The following is a 21,652-nucleotide window of genomic DNA, read 5'->3' as shown; positions in this document are numbered from 1 at the left end:
GAGGTCTATCTATGACAAAGCTCGCGTGATTAATTTGAGCTTTTTCACATAGAACGTCGAGCTTGCCGAGGCTGCGGCTAGCACGAGCTCAAGCTCCAATTGCCGCGAGTCACGAACTCTATGAAAGACGGGAGGGGGGGCCGTTCAAGGGCGTCAAGCGCTGAAGATTACGACAGCAAGTTACTGGAAGAGAGAGATGGGTGTAGGGTTTGAGGGTAAATGGATCTTTCGATTTCTCCAAAATGCAAATTGTCGGTTTTTAAAAAGTGGCAATAGTGTTTAACTTGTGAGTGCAAATCTCAGCTAACTTCTTGCAATTTTCCATTCTAAGTCATGCCTGATGAAGGTAATGCAATACATTAGATAACTCCTTGTACATCAAAGCACTCAATTCTAGCATATGACATGGACATCCCCACCGTCAAATTGTTTGGCACTCAATACAGAAATCAAGATGGCATAATTATCCCGATCAATAGGCGGACTAGGCTCAATATCAAACCAGCCTATAAAAATCAATTTTTCTTCATCAAGGTCGAGCCTGGGCTGATCTAACTAGGTCTAAATGCGTGAGCCGAGGCCCAAGAGGAAATACTCCTATGAAGGCTCGCGATGGAGGCTCGCGTAAAATGTGCTTCGAGCCTAGATGGGCTCGGCGGGCAGCTAAACCCATGATTAGATCTAACATTAGCTTAAAAAGAAAAGCATAATAACATTCAAAGACAATAATCCTCTCAAAAGCCTTAATTGTATTCTATCGATTAATCACAACTTCAAAAACTTGCAGATTAAATCGTTCATTCTCACTAACCAAAGAACAAATCCTGGTCAAAGCATAACTTCTCTCCATGATCATGAGTCACCGGCTCCAACCCCTCCTCCGCCTTCAAACTAGTTCTATTGAGAATTTCAATTTCAAAGCGACTTATACCGATCTATAATTTTAGATAGGTACAATAAAATATGCATGATATCGAAATGTCTCGCACTTAAATCTCGAAACCGCTCATTTAGATCCTCCTTTATAATCTATTTTCACGCTCTCTTAGTTTTGAAGTTCAAACTCTAAGAGCATAATTATGTTGTCACTGCATTAATTAATTTGTCATCTACTCCTCGATTGGAATTGCCAAATTACCACATCTTGGGCCGAGAGACACAACAATAGCTCGAAAGCCCGCAAAACTAGTCCACTAGACTAGTTTTTCCAATTGGACATTGGAAATCCTTAATCACGGATTGTTTATTTGAACCAAATTTCCACGAGCCATAACTAAACATCCGGCTTAACTTGATTGTGATTTTGATTGAGCTTATGTATGAAATTATTTCTTTGGGGTGGCTTCAACTATCGATTGTTTGATTTTTATATATTTTGCGGCACTCACACTCGGAATTTTGTTTAACATTGAGCGCTTAAAACATTGAAAAATATTTTAAAAAAAATAAACATGTAATATCATACATAAATTTTCGTAATTTTTCAAAACTCAAAAATGACTTACTTTTTCTTTTCAACTTTTGTTATGGAAATTCCTCCAAACTGAATAGCCACCAACTTCGCGTATGCCCTTTGCCTCTCCTCTTCTTCTGGTCCTTTCCCTCGGTGTTCCGAAGAAAGATTATTCATTCAACTATAGCGTTGACATTAATAGAAAAAGGTGCAACCAAGGGGAAAGAAAACCTCAACTATGATTTTTCTTTCACTACTTTTTGGATTTGATTATCTTTCATTATGTATAATATAATTTGATATTTCAAAGTATCATGTGTAGTTCGGACATCCAGTCTCTCGAATGCGATATGCAGATCACTTTAATATAATAACTAGTTTTAGTCTATAATGACCATAATCAGGAGAGATCCATCAGCACCCTAATCAGCTTTGTGCAGAGTCCTCTATAAAAGAAATCACCACATATTCTCGAATTCCTAGCACAAATACATGCAACTCCCGCGATCAGCACGATGGTTGGATCGAAATGGACAAAATTATCACCCTTGAACTCTAAAATGGCTATAAACATGTCATCTTCACGTGCTTATTTACTTCCATTATGCCAATTTTGACATAATTATTATTTTCTCATATTTGATGAACAGTGAACTCAACATTTTGGCCTCTTTCGAAAAAAGAAAAGTTGCTTTCTTGCTAAAATCTAAAATATTGTGCATATCAAAAAATTAATGAAAAAATATATGTAAATATATGTGTTAACATTTGAATATTGTGAAAATTTTGTGTACTTTGAATTAAAAAAAGAGTCAAAGTGAGTCTGTCGCGAAATTTAAATAAAGTAAAAAGTAAAAATTCAAGATGATGAGGTGGATCACTGTCAAACCACTTCCTTATTCATGAGAAAATATTCGGTGGTTAGAAAGCACCACGTCAATCACTGATGTGGTGTGCATTTTTTACTCATACCTAATAATAGATTGACACCTTTCAACTGAGGTGGAATAAAAATAAAAAATATGATTTTTCTTTCTTCCTCCATCTCTGCTGATTGTCGTCCATGCATGGCTGCCGGCATTGCATTCAAGCATCTTTTTTACCGGCTTCTCAGATTTGGCTATCTATGGTCGCCAGTGCCAAACGAACCGGTGTCACTCGCAGCCATGGCTCTAGATGTATTAGTTAGGCCGGGCCAAATCGGGAAGCACCGGCCCTAGGCGCGCAAGGACGATGGAGGATGCTCAGCTTGGGCGCAGCAGTGTCGGCTTGGACTCCGTTACTCACTCACGGTCCTTAGGTCCGGAGTCATGGCGACCAAATTAGGACTTTGTTGCTTGCAATCGTTACGGTGGAGACTAGATTTGGACTTTGTCGCTCGCCTTTGTTGCTCGCAGTTATAGTCACGACGACCAGATCTGGACCTTGTTGCTCGCTCGTTGCCATTGATGGTAGGGCAAACTCCAGTCGCGGCTCGTTGCAATGCCGTTGTCGTTGCAGTCAGTGGATGGACAAGCAAAGCTTGCGACCATGGTTGAGCGTCGAGGCCAGATTTGGATGAGTAATGAGTCGACCGCAAGCGATGAAGGAGGGTTAGCTTGGGTCGACCGTGAGCGATACCGGAAGGGGTGGAGATGGAGGCTGGACAAGTGGTGGTCTGTGATGGAGGAGGAAGCGTCAGCAGCCATGAACGACAAACAGATTCATAAAAGGAAAGTGGGTGTTGGAGGAAGATAGAAAAATAAAATTTTTATGTGTTGTTTCACCTCAGCTGACACACGTCAATCTATTATTGATATGAGTAAAAAATATGCACCACATCGGTGATTGACACGACGATTTGCAACCATTTTATATTTTCTTCCTTATTCACATTGGAGTATGCGAAAATCAAGTGGTCTCCATGATCTACAATATGAAATTGAGAGGGACTTTTCTTTCGGTCGAATTGAGGGAGAATCCAATTTACTCTTTTTTTCATGATAGGACCCAAAAGGAAGTGAAAAGGAAACAAACTAGACGGGAAAATTACACAATGACTCCTCGAACTTTGGGGGTAATATAGGTTTATCTCTAAACTTTCATCTCCGACACATTACCCCGTGGACTTTCATTTTGTTACGGTGATTAACCCTCCGTAATATGTTCTATCTGTTTGTACAATACATGTGAGTGTGAAGTGGTAGAAGCGTACTTTCATCTCTCTCTCTTTTTAAGGAAATCTCTTTCTTATCCTAGATTTCTATAAAAATGAAAGAATGAGGCAAATAAAAAAACATATTAATTGCAATATTAATATTAGAAAAGTATATATCAATGTTTATAGTAAAATATAAAAATTTAAAATTTCGATGTATTTATTGAAAGAGCTAAGAAGAGATTTTCAAGAAAATGAAACGATTAAGTAAAGTGGAGAAAGGTCTCAATAACAAGAATGTCGAATTACACAAATTGGATACTTATTATATGATTTTAAATTGTTAATTGATGCAAAAATGGTTCATTGATAAAAAGCATTTCAAAATATCATCTTAGATTTCAATTAATCATTTCTTTCGAAAGAAGAACACTAGAAATGCCAAAAATTATGTACGGCTCTCACTTTAGTGCCAAAAGTTTTCGCCGAATCACTTTAGTGCTAAATCGGAGAAAAAATAATCACTTAAGTACTAACAGCAAGAAATTCCAGCCAAAATTAATACTTGACTTTTATAATTAAAAAAAAAGTGACATGGCAAATTTTTTAAAGCGCAGTCTATGTGGATGTGAAAAAGAATGTCGTTTTTCCATCCGACGTGGCTCCAACAAACGAAACGACGTCAAATAGCCTCTGGCCAAAACGATGTTGCAGAAGGTGGATGAAAATGAGGGCGTCGACTTCCCATTTTTGCATACAAACCAACTACTCTCCTTGTTCGGACCGTCACTCGCTCGCTAGCCCGTCGTCACTCGCCTGCCGTTGCTCGCTCACCGTCGCCCACCTGCCGTTGCTCACTCGTCGTCACTCGCCTGCCGCCATAACTTTCACTCACTCGGGTTTGTCATTTTCTCTCCCTTAAGTCTCTGACGCCAAATTAAAGCACGGAGGGCAAAATTAGGGCTCGGGTGAGAGGGAAAAACGGTTATTGGTACTAGACAAGGAATTGCAAAACAATGAAGTTGTGATCGTGCTAGGAATTTTGAGGGAAAATCGAAACAAGTGCTCAAATTGGCCAGTTAGGGTTTTCAAATTGAGGTTGTCTTTCAATTTAGGGATTTAGAGTTCTTATTTGGGGCCGAACAATGTCATTTTTATTGTTGACATGCTGACTGGATCTCTAAAAAAAAGGCCACATTGAATTTCCAGCCAACCAAATCGAAATTGACACTTAAGTGATCATTTTTAGAAAAACTTGACACTTAAGTGATCCGAAAGACACTTTTGACACCAAGGTGTACTCCTTACACAACTTTTGGCACTTGTAGTGTCATTCTTCCCATTTCTATAAGTTGAGTTTATAAAATATTTTTGCTATATAATCATTTTTCTCAATAATAAGCCCTTTAGTGAGCAATCAATTTTAGTCATTTGACATTTTTTTTGTCTTTTGACATTTTTCTTTTTTATTCAATTTGTGTTTATTCTCTTTCTCAAAATGTTTTATTTAGTTCTGTCAAATGATTATATTTATCAAATTCTGATATATTCTTATTATTAGTGTTGTAATTAATTTATTTTTCTCTCATGCTCTATGTCATTTCATTTTTTACAACAATTAGGAGCAAAAGAAAGTTTCCTATAAACATGCTCACACAAAAAAAGGGATAAAGATATACTTTTATTTTAAAGGTGTAAGCACATGCTAATGAAAATTAAAATAAAATGGGTATTTTTTTTTGTTTTTGTTTGGGGGTGGGGGGTTTCAGTGGGGAGGGGACTCTTTAAAAAATTTTAAAATTTTTTAATAAACCAATTATCAAAGAAGCCCAGAGAGGTTTTGGGGGCCGTCCGGTGTTGAGCGGTTCCCTGTTCTTTCATTTTTCCCACATTAAAACTTAGAAGCTGAGGGTACTACTTGCGGAACCGAGAACATATTAAATATGACATATCTCAAACCGACCAAAACCTAATAAAAGTCCAAACAAACACATGGGGACCACCCTCATTCAACATTAGCAACCAACCAACCACACATCTCCTCTCCATCATCATCATCATCATCATCGCCCAAGACCACCGCAAAGCTAACAGCAAATTTTCATGGGCGATGATGAGCAGCAAGAAGGTGGTCCCAAGAACCTCAAGAACTACTGGGGCAACACCCCCGAGGAAGAAGACGACTACTTCCGGCAGCAGGGCGTCCGTGGCACCACGTCCTTCCACACCTCGCCGCGGGGCCTCACCCTCTTCGCCCGGTCGTGGCAGCCCCTGTCCGCCCCGCCCCGCGGCGTCGTCCTGATGGTCCACGGCTACGGCAACGACGTCACCTGGACCTTCCAGATGACCCCGATCTTCCTCGCCCAGCATGGCTTCGCCTGCTTCGCCTTCGACCTCGAGGGCCACGGCCGGTCCCAGGGCCTCCAGGCCTTCGTGCCCGACGTCGACCTCGTCGTCGACGACGCCATCTCCTACTTCGACTCCATCAAGAACGACCCTAGGTTCCAGGGATTACCTCGGTTCTTGTACGGGGAGTCGATGGGGGGCGCGATCTGCCTGCTGATTCATTTCCGGGACCCTGTGGGGTACCGGGGCGCCGTCCTGGTCGCGCCCATGTGCAAGATCTCGGACAAGGTGAGGCCCGTCTGGCCGATCCCTCAGGTCCTCTCGCTGGTCGCCAGGGTCATGCCCACCCTGCCCATCGTGCCGACCGCCGACATCATGAAGAAGTCGGTCAAGGTCGAGGCCAAGAAGGCGATCGCGGAGATGAACCCGATGAGGTACCGGGGGAAGCCAAGGCTCGGGACCGTGCTCGACCTCCTGAGGGTCACCGACTATCTGAACCGGAGGCTGGGCGACGTGAAGATCCCGTTCATCGTGCTGCACGGGAGCGAGGACGCGGTGACCGACCCTGACGTGAGCCGGGCGCTGTACCAGGAGGCCCAGAGCGACGACAAGGCGATCAGAATCTGTGAGGGAATGATGCATTCGCTGCTGTTCGGCGAGACGGAGGAGAACATTGAGGTCGTGCGCAGGGACATCCTGTCTTGGTTGGAGGAAAGATGCGAGCCAAGATTAGAGAATTAATCGTTCATGTTGTTGCAAAACGAAGCATTTGACCATTGCCTTGATTGGAGAATTCTCATAACTTTGTAATTTTCAATTCCCCAATTTGATCGAAGGGACAAATACAATGCCTTCGTGACATTCATAAGAAGAGCGTGGTTTTCAAGCACAACCATAGAACGCAGTTTGGTAGGTAATATTCTCTTCCACCCTATGCTTTGGTATGGAGTCGATTGTTCTCTTTTTTCCCCGATATTGGGCGGTCCTGTTGAATCGGTTGAGCCTTCGGCGGCGGTCTAGCAAAAATTATTCATTTTAGATCCGAGGCAGTTGATGGACATTATTCAATTTAGTCGATGATGATAACAGCGGTCAAGGATCGTCGACTCGGTTTGATTTTTACCGAGCAACTCTCGTACAGGTACAAGATAAGATCAGAATAATCAGAACTCGCAAGGCAGGACATAATTATCAAATTCACTGACCTCAAGTTTATGATCCTCCGTATACAAATAAGGAATGGAGGTAAGCACAGAAAGAGAGAGGAAGAACAAAACCCTATATCATTTACAAATTTCGGAGGAAAAAAATTTTGCATCTTTACTGTTAGCTGTTGCTATCTGTCGCTGTACAATAACAAATGAGGAATGGTGAAGCAGAAAGTTTGATCATTCTCCTGTCAATATTGCTTCTCTTCAAATCGCTCGTATAAGGCCGCCGCTGCTACCAAGAACAAACTACCAGGCAGCACTAGGGTTAGTAAAGGATGTCTCACGATCCGCAAAATTAGATTTCCGAATCACACCATAAACAAGTAGTTCAAGTCCTCCACTGTTAGGCGGGTTTGACGACCCGCTTTCTCATCCTCGCCGAATGCAGATGCGACCATTAGTCTCTTCTTTTGCTGATGACAAAAAAAAGCAAAAACATTTACCAGACTTTATTTTGTAAAAGAAACCCACACCCAATGAGTGATGGATGAGAAGCACATTAATCTACTGATACCCATGCAGTAAATTCTCTAACATAGCAAAACGATATTGCTAGTTGAGATGAAAGTACCCATAAATGTCAACTGATGATATCCTAACTGCGCCGACTAATGATGTATTATTTAATTGAAACCTTTTGTTTTAGAACATATCTAATTTATATTTGGTGAGATACGCTCTTCCAATGACCAAATTAACTCAGTTCACTATGAAAAGGCTCCATAGAATAGATTTCCATTTGCTTTTTTTCAGTGACCAAAATGCAAGTGTGACCAAAGTTATTTGGGTTAAATTTAAACAGAAAAGAATACATGACACAGGCAAGTTCACTTGGGCGAAAAAAAAAAAAAGAGAAACTGGGGGCCTGTTTATGTTCAATGTTTCTACAAGAACATGCACATTGGTGAGGAGAGCTTAACATTTATATGATGCCACCACCTGATCATATCACATAACCAACTGACCACTTTTATCCACCTCCACATCACTCAACTTTTTATTAAATTCACGAAATATAAATGCCTGCCTAATAAACCCAGAAATTTCATGGACATGACAAGCAACAATAAAAGCTAAGGGTGCTATCTGACCTGTAGATCCAAGATGCGATCTTCAACTGTATCTTTGACAGTTAGTCGCAAAACTGTAACAGGACGAGTCTGCCCAATACGATGTGCTCTATCAACAGCCTGGTCCTCTGTCGTAGGATTCCACCAAAGATCCAGCAAGAGAACATGGCAAGCTGAGACCATATTAAGTCCTAGACTTGCAGCTTTCAAGGACATAATCATAACAGAAACCTACAAGTTTAAGAGGGAAACAGATAATATGAGAAAAGATTTCCAGACAGTACAGAGTGAATGTGTTGTGCGAGTATATTAAAAAATAAAGGGATAAGTGCACTGGAAGTCCTAAAATTGTCACGAAAGTGCAATTGAGTCCTAAAACTTGTCAAATTGGTGCAATCAAGTCCTAAAACGTTAACATTTTCCTTATGTCAATTTGGATGGAGTTAATAAAAGGACTTGATTGCACGTTTTAGAACTTGATTGCACTTTTTGAAAGTTATAGAACTCAATTGCACCTTATTGACAAGTTTTAGTGATTTTTAAAATCCTTCGTGACAAGTTTAGGACTTCTAGTACACTTATCCCAAAAATAAACGTGTGAAGCAGCACGTCCACACCTCAGGCAGAGTGTTAAAGTCCTTCACAGCCTTGTCTCTTGCAAGAACCGACATAGTACCATCAAGTCTTCTATATTGAATAGATGAATCTTTCAGGCGACCTTCTAATAAATCCAACATTCTTGTCCACTGTGAAAATACTATTGCTTTCTCTGGAGCTGGCTTATTTGAAAGACCCGGGCCTTTTTCCACAGAGAAATTTCCTTGAGAATGATTATCTTTGGGAATGTTCCTAGGAGGGGATGACCCGTCAGAGCAACTGCTACCCACATGAGAAGAATTCTCTTCATCACTATTTCTTGATGTACCGTCCTGCATCTTGGACAGCGATTGCAGGACCTCCAGAGCAGCCCTGATCTTGGAGGAATCATACATATGACCCAGGGAACGAGGGTCAGCCGTCTCTATTAGCTCGGACCCCAAATTACTAAGTGGACTGTTCTGTGCACAATGATCAGCGATGGAACTCTTCAGGGAAGCTCTGGAAAACACTAGAGACTTACTGAGTCTCTCTTTGCACTTTGTGGCGGGGCAATGTCCATCATCACCAGTAAGGTGTTCACAAAGGCATTGGTTGCAAAATACATGACCACATACCGAAACAACAGCTTCTTCAGGTGGATCCTACAATTAAGGATTAACTCAACCATTTGAATCTGTACGTGCTTGACCATAAACCAAACTTGAAAGCAAACAGTTCTCTTATTAAGATGTCTAGTCCACAAACAAATGACCTCAGATAACATGAAATTAAGACCAATCATTCTTGTCTGTTCCATGATAACATTATCCTTGACATTATAAAAAACAACATGTAACTTGACTAGTTAACCGCAAGCCCCCACCGAGGAATTAGGGAGGCCCGTAACTACTAATTTATGAAAAACAATCTTTTCCATTTAAATAACCCCTATTCAATTCAAAATGTTGCTGCAGCAGCAGCCTTTTAAAGTTAACTATAGTTGCCTCGCCTTCACAATGACTTAATGAAAAGACAGCACAATCAAGGTGTTTAATTCAAGCATTTATATCGATAAAGAGTCAAAACTCCGAACATCTTATGATGTGATTCATTTCCTAAACCTAGCAGTCCATTTTCAGGGGGCCCAGGGGACCATAAAAAAATTAAATGTCTTTAACCGTGCACCAGGTATTTAAAGATCCACACGCACACGCACATGCATGCATGCACAAAGACATATATTACTCACATTGCAGATGCTGCAAATTGCTAAAGAAGCTTCCAAACAATTCAGAAGAAATACTAGTCTCTCCTGAGGAAGTTTCTTTGCCATCTCAAGTGAGGTCTGCCACGGAGAACCCGAGTCATATCCCCTCACAAGCAGGGGATGATCACAAGCCTGTCGAAGGCGCAAGAGCATCAAAAGAATGTTCACATAGTTTTCTCTGACAGTCCCAGCAGCTGCATATTCCTGGTAGATGAACATATATCAATGTTAGTAACGTAATTGGGAAAACAAGCAGAAGATGCACAATATTAGAATTGCACATGAATGTCATCTTTCAACATGTTAAGCTCCAGAATGAAGAAAAGTAAATTCTTAACACATACTTGAAATTGAGCACGAGAATCGGCCTCTAATCTTGAGTAAAAATCTCGCTCCTCCTTCGAAAATTCCACCTTTTTCAGTTCCACTGACTTTGGTGGTAAGTTTACGATAGGTTCACCATCAAGAAGTGTGCCTAAAACAGAGTCAATTTTTACATGATTAATTGGTAATTATACCTACACATTGTAAGGAGTTGATAGATAACGACCACCATAAATATAAATTTAATCTCGGCCTCTCAGGCAACAAAAAAACAGAGATGCAATAAGCACATCATGTAACATGGGAAAAGGAAATTAGCAAGTTCTCTTGAAATAGAAACATAGAAATATTGAATAATTTTATAACAATTTCAACTCGACATGGACAATCCTTGTATTCAAGGAAGCTTTGACCTACTTATGTCAAGGGGAAGAAAAAAGAGCAAAGGTGACAATGAGAAGGAACCCACAAAAAAAACATTTAGCTAAGTGAGCCACCACCTAAAGCCTTGCAACAAAGAATGTGGACAAATCAAATACAGTGATGCCAGTGACAAGATAACCAGTGAGCCTAAAACAAAAACACTGAAGAATAAATATGACACGATACATGACATAGTGGAGTCCTATATAAGCAAAAAGATAAAAGGTTTTGACATCATTACTATAAAACCAACTTAACCACCCCAAAGACAAAAAAACATTAAGTTAAACATGTAAAATACAACATATGAACAGGAAAAAGCACAATGTAGAATCCAAAGCAAGATTTATTTCAAGCAAAAGCAAGAAATGCAACACATCTTGATACTAAGCAGCAAACCTTTAGTGCGCCGGAGCATTATTGTTTTTAAGATTGCTTGCAGCTTTTTGTATCCCTTAGATGGACTCCTCTGGATTGGGCCTTTTATATTGGAAATGAATGTTTTGTAGACAGCATACGGGTCAAATCTGAGAAATCTGAAATAGCTATACAAATCATCAATTGCATTCTGAATAGGAGTTCCTGACAAGCACCACCGGCGTTTAGCGCGAAGACCCCAACAAGCCCTAGCTACTTGAGTTCTGTAATTCTTAATACTCTGAGCCTCGTCCAAGACGACGCGGAACCATCCTACCTTTGCAAGAGGACCAGCAATAGACTCAAGCAATTCATTCTCCATCTTTCCATTCTTTGATCTTTTCTTATCTCGATTAAAAGCATCTTTCCTCCTCTTGCCGGATAAAAGTCCAGCAGGAGGAAGATCCTGATCCGCTGGTCTTCCTTTCTCATCATCATCTTTATCAACTAGAGGCTGCTTAGGAACCTCCATGCTGACAATTGAATATGTTGTGAGGACAACATCATACTTGGCCAGATCAAGAGGATCCTTCGTCCGATTACCCCCGTGGTACACTAGGACAGAAAGGCTAGCTGCACTTGTTACTTTGTTACGCAACTCCTCGGCCCACTGTCTCAGAACACTGGTGGGACAAACCACAAGAGTTCCAGCAGCTGGCCTCCCTCTTCCTCGTGCCAAAGGGCTCCCACTTGGTGGAGCTTGAAATTTCTCTCCCCCAAGCTTTGCATTGTTCAATTTAGGAGCCCCATCGACATTTTCATCCTCATCCAAATCAAAAGTTTGTAACTCCAACTTTGGATTCTCTTGACATTGTTTGAAGGATGGAGGTCTTTCCTTAAGTATAAGAGCAATAGTCGATATTGTCTTCCCTAGTCCCTGCACAAGGATATAAAAGTCATTGAGATAATCACCATAAGCAGTCTTAGGAAATGGACAGGGGATAGATTAAGACCTGATCATCAGCAAGAATTCCCCCGCAGCAATTTATGGCAGTTTCCTTTTTCACCATCCATGACAAGGCAATTTTCTGCATGAGCATATGAGAAAATACTAAGTAATCTGCAATTCACAAACTACTTGCCAATGAACAAATAATCAAAAACCCAAATGACAAAAGTTCTATATTTGTTAGAGGAGATTCTTTAGACAGTCGCATAAAAAAAAACAATTTATGTGTAGGAAGAACAGTGAATGACAAAGCCAATACACATGAAGGGTCAGCCATTATTGCCTTCTCCAATAAAATACAATATCAAAATGGTAGTACTTCTTTTACAACACAGTAGTACATGACACTGGACTTGATCGAAGGACCGCTGCCAGATATTTTCCTTCTATAACAATTGTTTCTGTTCCAAGGTCTTCATAACAGTCATGGAGTCATGAGAATGACTGCTACGTCTCTCGTTATTTAAGACTGCATTATTCTCAGCAGTAAAGCACTCCAAGATTTTCTACTTTGGGTTGACAAGTGATATTTACCATAATCATCAATCGGAAAATTGGATGAAGATTTTGGTCCTACAGCATGAAACCATCTGCTAAGTCCAATTCTAAATCATGCTTCTAGCCTGGTATTTGCCATGATCATCAATCAGAAGATTGGATGACGATTTTGGTCCTACAGCATGAAACCATCAGCTAAGTCCAATTCTAAATCATGCTTCTAGTCTTATCTGGTGCTAATATCCACGTAAAGTGCAACCCCAACCAGAAAATAAGATTAACAGCCCTCAAGTTCTCTTCAAAGTAGCGCAAGCAAAAGCCCATCACAATTCTAAATCATGTCCATCACTCGTTAATGTTACGGTGCCCACTGCACAAATATCATAACATATATTTAAACATATCGATCTCGATGAAACGACACATGAAAAGAGCTTAAAGAAAGGGGGATCTCCAACCTGATGCCTCAAAAGAGGAACTGCCAGAGCACCGTCAGGTGGAGTTTCTTCTGACTTTGGCTGTGAGAGATCCTGCAAAACATGGCAAACAATAGTCTCATGTAAAGAGACCAGGTGGAAGCAAAAGCCAACTAATCCTTTCATTCACTTAAATAACATCCACCCCCAGAGTTTATTAGCTTTCTGCTAGTGGCATGTTGGAACAACATTGAGCAAGCAAATAGTGTACAACTGTAGCAAGGCTAGTTATCATGTCACTTTAATGAGTAAGAGATCAGAACATCACATTCACAGCGCATCAAGTCCAAGTCAGCCCATGTATGCAATTTCCAAGCATCTAATGCAAGCTTCAAGTGCAGTACAAAGAATCAATTAATGATGATTTTGTTTTATACTTTTAAAAAAAAAACAGAGCAGTTCAGAGAATCAAGAGTACGAAGAAGGGCCTATAAAAGTACATCCATCCATTAGAAGCCAAAAGAAAGGATAAACGCATGCATCTCTCTACAAATTGCCAAGGAATATTCATCTCTTCAAAGGGCACGGGACTACTGTTCCCACATACAGTACCCCCGTACCATCCTGGTGCCTAATTGACAACATCTCACAAAGCGATCCAACGGCCACACGACTTCCCTCTCCCCATCATCTGTTTGTCTGCGCAACCGTGCCACCCTTCGCCACCTACAGCGACGGCATTGCCAGCCATTGCGCAAAGACCACCCCCAAAGTCGGTCGTCGTTGTCTCCTTCCACAACCACCATCACCAACTCTGCTTTCCACCGCCCCCTCACCACAGATCTCCTTCGCTGACAACTCTGCTCTCAGTCGACACTGTTGCCTTCGGCTTCCACTTGCACGGCCAAGTCTCATCCTCGCCATCATCAAGCCGAAGGTTGATTACTGTGCTCGAGCCTTAGATCTCAGTTCTGAGGTCGAGTGAGCCCTAGGTCTGAGGTCAAAAGGGCTCAACCACTGGTGGGTATGTTGCCACGGCGGGGAGGCAAGGAAAGAGAGAGATGGCAGTTGGACGAGAGCTGCTGGGTGGCATCGTCGAGATCGGAAGGGAGGTGTTGGGCCGTCAGCGACATGGTGGGGCTAAGCCGCAAGCGGGCTGCGCCGGGAAGGTGAGGCAAGGCAAGCAACGGCAAGCAGCAAAGGAGACGCGTGGCACGGTGGGTGGCAGCGACGAGGGGAGAAATTGCATACTAAGGTCTTGCTTGCAAGTGCGTTATATGGTTCTCAAGTCATAGAAATGTTTTTCAAAAAAGGAATTCCAACGGCTGAGAAAAGAAAGGGACATGTGTCCGTCATCAGAAAGAAGTGACACTACCCAGGTACAGTTAACTCCGCATCCTCTTCAAAGGCTATTCTAATTGTCTACTCCTAATCCACTATAAAGGGACACAATATCAGGGGAAGTGTACTGTTTTTGCAGACTGGTTAACTGGGTCAACAAATTTGACCGGTATAGCCAGATCATGAAGTAAGGTGATAAAGTACTGCAGAGTAATCATCCTCCCCCACTGAAGCAGCTAATGTAGTCTGATTTTGAAAAGTGAACCAAACCCTATGAAATCTTATGTCTGCATCGAAATTGTGTAATCCAAGCACCAGATAAGATGTACTTTTACTAGTTCTTTCATGCTCCTCACTAGGAAAAGACCAGTTAACCATTCTCCAGTCATCTACATAAAAATGTGTCCGAAGTTACCACCCATATGGGGGACCTTTGCTTCTATAGTGCATTGCATCAAGTTCTCCAGGCCCATCTTCCCAAACTTGCTTTTTATAGTATCACCCAAATGAAAAGTTCTCAAGTTCTACAATAATCACCATTCCCAATTTTAACCCTACAATTTTTCTTATGATCCAAACCACCAGCAAAGCACATTCTAAAAGTGGATGACTACAAGAGTTTAACCATCTATAAATCTACTTTAGTTCTCATGTCCTTTGTAAGATCCTTGTATAGCATCTCCAAAGCATTTTCTGAAATCCACATCACTATCCATTTGGAGAGTATGTAATGCCACCCAAAAAATTGCATCTTCTCACAAAAGCCTCCAAAAGTCAATGTGGCACATGTCCACCAAACCATCTCATGCAGACTTTCTCATCCAATCTTCAATTGGGTAAAGACTTTGGTCGTAGTCAGTTCCGCTCGGGAACCAGCTGAGCAAGGGGCACTTCTCTCAATTGTCAAACACCAATTCAACTCTGATACACCTATTATCTATTTTTGAATGGGAAAGTAGCACCAAAGATCATCGTTCAAACTGTCACGTATTTTGCCTATTCAGTTCTCAATTTATTGAACTCATTTTCCATATGTATATCTGGCTAAACTTAAGAATTCGCATAATATGGTCCCTCAAGCATAATAGCATTTTGCCATCATCCAGGACTTCAAGTGCTCTTTTCCATTTGAAGCATCTAGCTACTCCCTTCCCTTCTAGCAAAGATCTTGAATGAATCCTCATGGGTTTCAAGAGAAGGTTTATTTGATCCACTGCCAATAGAACTAATTCCACATGAAACAAAGGATACCATGCATTTAGAAAATTAGTTGCACAAATTGAATCTTCACACGTCTTCCAAAATACAGTGCACCAAGAAAATCTTGTACCCTAAACTGCTAAACCTAATCTAAATTATTTCAAAATATACAATAGCTACTTGAGCGAAATTAAGAAGAATATAAGAGCTATTTATATCACTCACTGCTTGGCATTTCATCATCTCCAATCTAGCAAGAGATTGATTCAACCTCTTCCTTGGCTAGATTTGCATTTCCCCTGTTTTATACACTCCATACCGGACACCCATAAATGGCAACTCTTGAATTCCAATATATTCCTTTGCTACAGCTCTAATTATCAGGACAATCTTACAGCGTCTTGACTTGACAACCTTCTCATTCAATCTCCCATTCAAAGATCCTTATTAACTGTTACATCACCTTGTCAATTGGATATTATGCACCACCTACTAAAGCCCAAACAATGCTAGCATATGAATCTACCGATATGATGATGCCATCACCTACTATTCATGGGCATCAACCCCTGAAATTACACTTCGAATAACATCTATTCTGCTCTTCCAGACAGGCCAACAGCAGTTTTAGGGTACTTTAACGACAAATAAGGAATAATATAACGGTAAAATATTCAGGACATGAAAGCAGAGAAACGAAAGACTGAAAGTTGAACCGACTGAACAAGCTTTAGTCAATTCATCTCACCAATAAACTAAATGGTTAGAGCACTTAGAAGAAAAACATTTTATAAATACAAAAAAAAAAAAATTCATTCACATGGAAGGTATATGGAAGACAAAACACAATAGGATACAGACAGAGAATAACAATGTTTCATATTATGTCCTGCAACAAGCTACGAAATTTAATCATACCTGCAATGCCGCTCGGAAAATTAACTGTTCGGAATTTGTCTTGGGGCGTGTACCACCCACTCCATTGTTATAGAGAGAAATATCATATGTGGCTCCTTGGTCAGAAACAAGTCCATTTACAGGTGCTACAGATTGAGGGGTTGGTGCAGGATGACTCATCTCCTCAATAATACAAATATCAGAGTCATCATCACCTCGTGATCTGCAATCAATTGAGCTACTCTCGGTTGATTCGGGGCTGAAACTAGAAGACCAAGAGGCAACATTAGTAGGTTTATTCAATGCACTGGATCTTTCACTCTTAATGCAACCAATTCTGAATGGCTGAGGATAAGCAAACGATTGTTCTGAAGCATTTAAGTCTAATTTCCCATTGTGAGTAGATGCTGCAAAACCATCAGCAATATCCACAGAATAACGAGCCTTTTTAGATGCATTAGCCATGGCATCATCCCCAACCCTTTCACATATGGTAATATTCTGATTCGCCATGTTAATTGAGACAGAGGAACCCAGCATAAAGTCTTTGGTCCAAACAGCTTTCCCATCAGCAACAAAGAAGTTATTTCCACAATTGGGTCCATCCGTGACTCCAGAAGTTCGGACTGAATCATTCGCAGAACAAACTGAATCAAATTTTTCATCTTTCATACAATTTATGTCCCTTTCTCTAGACAAGCTTGATTGAGGCCAACGGCATGGCTGTTCTGGTGCGACGTCCTGTACAGCAAGTATATAATTTCCATTATTTGGTAACATCTGATTATTATCTTCATACTTAGAGCTGCATCCCATCACATCAAATCCACCATCTGGCAGATTAGAAGTTGAGTATGGACTGTGACTTGGAAACCTTAACATCTCATCTTCTTCGTCAACCATAGATTCTTGATTTATTGGGGAAAAATAACCATGGTCACCATACGTATGAAGCCACGGAGAATGGCCAAAAGCGGAAACATTGTCCCCAAAGAAACTATCACGGTCGTGAAAGATGGAAAAATCTGAAGAGGGGACACTCTTATATGGCATATCTGAGAAGAGCATGTCCATCTGCAAATTTCGATTTTCAGGAGCCCCAAAATTTTCATTGCTAGTCTTATTGAATGAATCATGATTTCCAATGTCTGGAGCTCTGGAAGCATCTGCAGTAGTCATAAAGTAACCAAAAACAGAGACTTTAGAAATGGAGAAAAAATAGACATATGTTAAAGGCATAAAGAACTGTGTTCTATGCCAACTAGGATATATATATACATTCATACTAGAACAAGCATATACATCAATGGCTTCCAAAAGATAGATATAAATTCAGAATAGAACTCCTGTCCCACTTCTCTAGTAAATACTAATTCCAATTCCTAGAACTGGGAACCATATTGTTCTGACAATACAAGAAGTAATTATCATCAGATTAAGCAAAAGTAGACAATGCATGCACAGCAACAAGACACCTGTGTATCAGCATACTCTCACGTGAATCTGGAAAGAAGTACATAGTCACAAACTAACAAAGTGCATCAGTGGATTTCACTCTGCAGAAGGTTTTACCCTTCCACAGTCTGAGTCACTCAGCTCACAGTCAAATTTTCATCAATCGAACAGCAAGAATGATATAAGCAAATATTACTTACAGCTTTCACCCTGAGAATCAATGTGGTTGCCAGCACAAGGAACCGATCTGCTCGCCATGAAAGATGAATAGTTTGAAGTACCCTGCAGAATGACATTCAGGGGTTCATAATGTTTCTTGAAAATAACGTTGCACAAAATAAGCAGTCCCAACCACAATACAATGTTCGACCAAAAAAAAAAAACCAAAATACAATGACAAAAACTTATCAAGAATACAATGGGAGCACTAAGGGAATAACCAGGATTCATGCCCACTGTGATCACAGACGCATTTAAGAGGCAAAATTATCAATTCAATGAAAGAAAGAAAGGAAGAAAATATGAAGGGGTTGAACCTCATCCCTCGATAGTCAGTCATCAAAAACAAGTGCATTTAATCAAGAATGGGAATCCACAAAGGCATCCAAATCCGTATCCCTATCCCCTTCCTAATAAACTAAGTCTAAAATGTTAGCTTTTGGTGGACCGGAGCCCGTGTCTGTAACATACATCTTCTGTTGTCCACATTGATCTGTAGATGGTATACGAGATCAATCGGACAGCAACCCCTTCAGAATAGTTCGGCAGTGGAAGTGAATGGACATCACCGGAATGACATACTCCATTTATGGCATAATTAAACCCAGATCTGAATTGTATTAAGTATGAGGTTTTAGCATTGAGGTGGATCTCCCTGTTGGTTGACGCCTAGGGCATTGAGATTGACCATTGACCGAGAACTGCGAGACCGCTTTGGTTCCGGGTTGATGGAGGATCTAATCATTCGAGCAATTTTTTTCCATGCTTGTCTTGGAGTTCTGGAGAAAGCTGAGATCAATTGGATTGGCCTAATCGGAGTGGGGGAGGAGGCTCTCTGACGTTCTATTGTCCTAAGGTAAGTCTAACCGGACTCTTGGGAACCTCCTGATCCACTCTACTCGAGCAATCTATGAAGATGACTGGCATGCCAGAGCAGAAGTGAATTTCGTGTTACAAAGCTGCTTAGCTCTCCAAAACTTTTTGTCCAAAAGTGTTAACATGGAAGATCAAGCACTGCCATTATCTAGCCTTCCCAAAATAAATGATCCCAAAGTTGATGACGCAGATAAAATGCTTTTTTGCTCAACTCTGCATCAAATGTCGATCATTTTTTGTAACTCGAGACTCATCAAGTTCTTCACTTATCTGCCGCGGTGTTTCTGGAAGCCACCTTGGACAAAGCATCTCTTTTGAAATGATAAACACAGTTCCACTGAAAAACACCAAGAGGTACTGCCCATATACAAAATGGGCTTTCAGAAGGGAAGCCACTCGTACTAATTTATGTCAGAAAAATAATTTGTTTCCAACACTTCCAACAATTGTCATAAACGGTTCCTTGAGGACCAGGGAGATTTTGTCTGAAAGGGTAATGGTCATGACACAGAGAGGAGATCTAAAGGACTTTGCTGAGACCAATCTGGGAATGGACATATCAAGAGCGAGGCTTTATCCTTGATTAAGCTCAGTTGTCAACCGCAAGTATCCCCAGAATGTTAGAAGCTGAGTCAGCAGAGTTTGTTAGAAAACCTAATACGTGCCATCATGCTATTCTTATTTTGCTAAGACGGAGTCTCGTAACGAAGAATATATGCCAGGATTGTATATGTAATGCACAAATATGAGAATTCCATCGCCGTCGGAATCCGCTCTCCCTTTCTCTAGTTTCTTTTTTGCTCTCGCGCATCACGCTCTTCCCCCCACTTTTCATTCTAATCCTGCTGACCTTTTTTTTTTCCTTTAGTTGCCCTATTGAACTGTTCTATTGCTTCCTAATGCATATCTTGGGCCATCACAAAAGGCAAATCACAATACCATCTTAACGCAAACGTGTCTGCCAAGTGATACCAAGTCAGAACACTATATCTGGGTTTCGCAATGAACAACAGCACCGAGAAGAACCAACGCAGCACACACACTCAAACAAATTTGATAAAAACGACAGACACAATTCACATCAAACATTTCTAAGCTCCAAGATTCTGCCGACCCAATTGGAGATCCGCAGCACCCAAAACACCCATCCCCTCAAAATCGGAAAAACCCGACCCCCACCCCGCGCCCCCCAAACAAGCAACACGATCGAGGGGGAAAAGCCGCGCACCTGATTAGGCAGACCCTCCGGCGGCGCCGCCTCCTCCTCCTCCTCCTCCTCGATCAAATCCATGAGCTCGTCGTAGTCCATCGCCAGGTTATTATCGTCCTCCCCGGTACCCAACTCCGCGGCGCCCCAAGAAGAACCCGAGCTCTTGTCCGCCATCAACATCGCTCGATTCAGGCCCCCGAGAAAGAACCCACCCCACCCCTCTCCCCTCCCTCCCCCTCACCTTCCAAGCTGGCGGGCACCTCGTGGAATTCACGGAAGCGAACCTTCCATGCAAATTCCGCACCAATTTCTCCGCGCACGCGATCGCGATCGATCAATCCGGGGGCACAATCGACCGACCAATCAAGTCATCGGGCAACGAATATGGGCAGAGAGGAAGGAGCCGGCTTCACACGCAAACGCCCGAGGAATTGACCGAGGATCGGGGCGATCTGATCGCGGAGCGCGAGCGATTTCGAGGAAGCTTCGGCGTCGACGACAGAGACGACGACGAAGAAGAAGAAGAAGAAGGCGACGACGACTTTTCCTAGTTCTAGAAAGAGAGTGGAGGAGGAAATTCTTTAGAGAGAGAAAGGGGGAGGGGAGGAAAGTTTTGCCCTGTGGAGCGCGAGGAGTGAGGGTGTGCGCAGGTTTAATAAATAGGGTTTGGCCTCCCTCGGCGTGCGCGGCGTGGTGGCGGGGTGCGCAGGATAAGGACTTTTTCCTCTTCTTCCTCCATCCTCCTCCTGTCTTTCCTGATTTCGGGTTCTTCTCCGATGACGGGAAGGAGCGAGCCCGACTCGGACGCTCCCGTTTTCACACCGCGGCCGGTTCTCCCACTTGATTTGATTCTTTCTTTAACCCCCGGATCAAACCCCACCGACAAGCATGCGAGCTCTACTGGTAAAGGGATTCGAATGCAAGATTCGATTCCACAAGGAACTATCTAAGCCGCCGTTCGCCGACACCCGACGAAGGATCTTCGGTATCTTCGAAGCGGGTCGCAGGTTTTACGTGTATTTTGAAAATCGGGTATTTTCCTTGTCGGGTATTACTTGGCAGGTACTTTATCGAATCGCGTCTGGATAAAGACATAATTAATGGAGTGGAGTCTTTTTGTTTATCGATCGTGTTGACCCCCGAGAACGTTAGCGCGGTTTCCATGGAGATAACGGGAAAGATTGGTACGAGATACTTCCACGTGCGGGGTTGACCTCGAATATCGCCGCTCGGGTATCGCAGTGCTTATTGGGAAACTCTCGATGACCGTCCTAACAAGTAAATATATAATTGGGAATGTTGAGGATTGAATTCTCGATATCAAAAATGGAAGCCCGACCTTACATAAAATCCAACGGAATGTT

General features: G+C 41.7%; 2 protein-coding genes across 2 annotated transcripts; one reads left to right on the top strand and one right to left on the bottom strand.

Annotated features, from left to right (window-relative positions):
- Positions 1-5,572: 5,572 nt before the first annotated feature.
- Positions 5,573-6,870, top strand: LOC115690833 (caffeoylshikimate esterase). Its single transcript, XM_030617313.2, has one exon. It carries the CDS (start codon positions 5,694-5,696, stop codon positions 6,675-6,677), a length of 984 nt encoding a protein of 327 aa, XP_030473173.2. The 5' UTR covers positions 5,573-5,693; the 3' UTR covers positions 6,678-6,870.
- A 246-nt stretch (positions 6,871-7,116) lies between these two features.
- LOC115690832 (helicase-like transcription factor CHR28) lies at positions 7,117-20,501 on the bottom strand. The gene is made up of 11 exons (XM_030617311.2): positions 20,307-20,501; positions 18,184-18,265; positions 16,550-17,694; positions 13,133-13,204; positions 12,181-12,255; positions 11,210-12,104; positions 10,408-10,538; positions 10,046-10,267; positions 8,835-9,458; positions 8,239-8,448; positions 7,117-7,560 (listed from the first exon to the last, which is right to left on the bottom strand). The coding sequence occupies exons 1-11, from the start codon at positions 20,466-20,468 to the stop codon at positions 7,456-7,458; spliced, it is 3,723 nt and encodes a 1,240-aa protein (XP_030473171.2). The 5' UTR covers positions 20,469-20,501; the 3' UTR covers positions 7,117-7,455.
- Positions 20,502-21,652: the final 1,151 nt, after the last annotated feature.

This window comes from Syzygium oleosum, unplaced genomic scaffold (genome assembly GCF_021117445.2).
Source record: "Syzygium oleosum isolate NSW1041296 unplaced genomic scaffold, Sole_v2.1 Sole_v2.18, whole genome shotgun sequence".
Taxonomy (NCBI): Eukaryota; Viridiplantae; Streptophyta; class Magnoliopsida; order Myrtales; family Myrtaceae; genus Syzygium; species Syzygium oleosum.
This window is presented reverse-complemented; position numbering and strand designations above follow the sequence as displayed.

What these genes read in the sequence shown, in the direction of transcription:
- LOC115690833 (XM_030617313.2), top strand. Translation starts at nt 5,694, where the DNA reads ATGGGCGATGATGAGCAGCAAGAAGGTGGTCCCAAGAACCTCAAGAAC.
- LOC115690832 (XM_030617311.2), bottom strand. Translation starts at nt 20,468, where the DNA reads ATGTTGATGGCGGACAAGAGCTCGGGTTCTTCTTGGGGCGCCGCGGAG. An exon ending in TTCCTCTTTTGAGGCATCAG is followed by an intron (nt 12,256 to 13,132) that starts GTTGGAGATCCC and finishes ATGCTCATGCAG; the next exon opens with AAAATTGCCTTGTCATGGAT. An exon ending in AATGCTCCGGCGCACTAAAG is followed by an intron (nt 10,539 to 11,209) that starts GTTTGCTGCTTA and finishes ACTCTGTTTTAG; the next exon opens with GCACACTTCTTGATGGTGAA.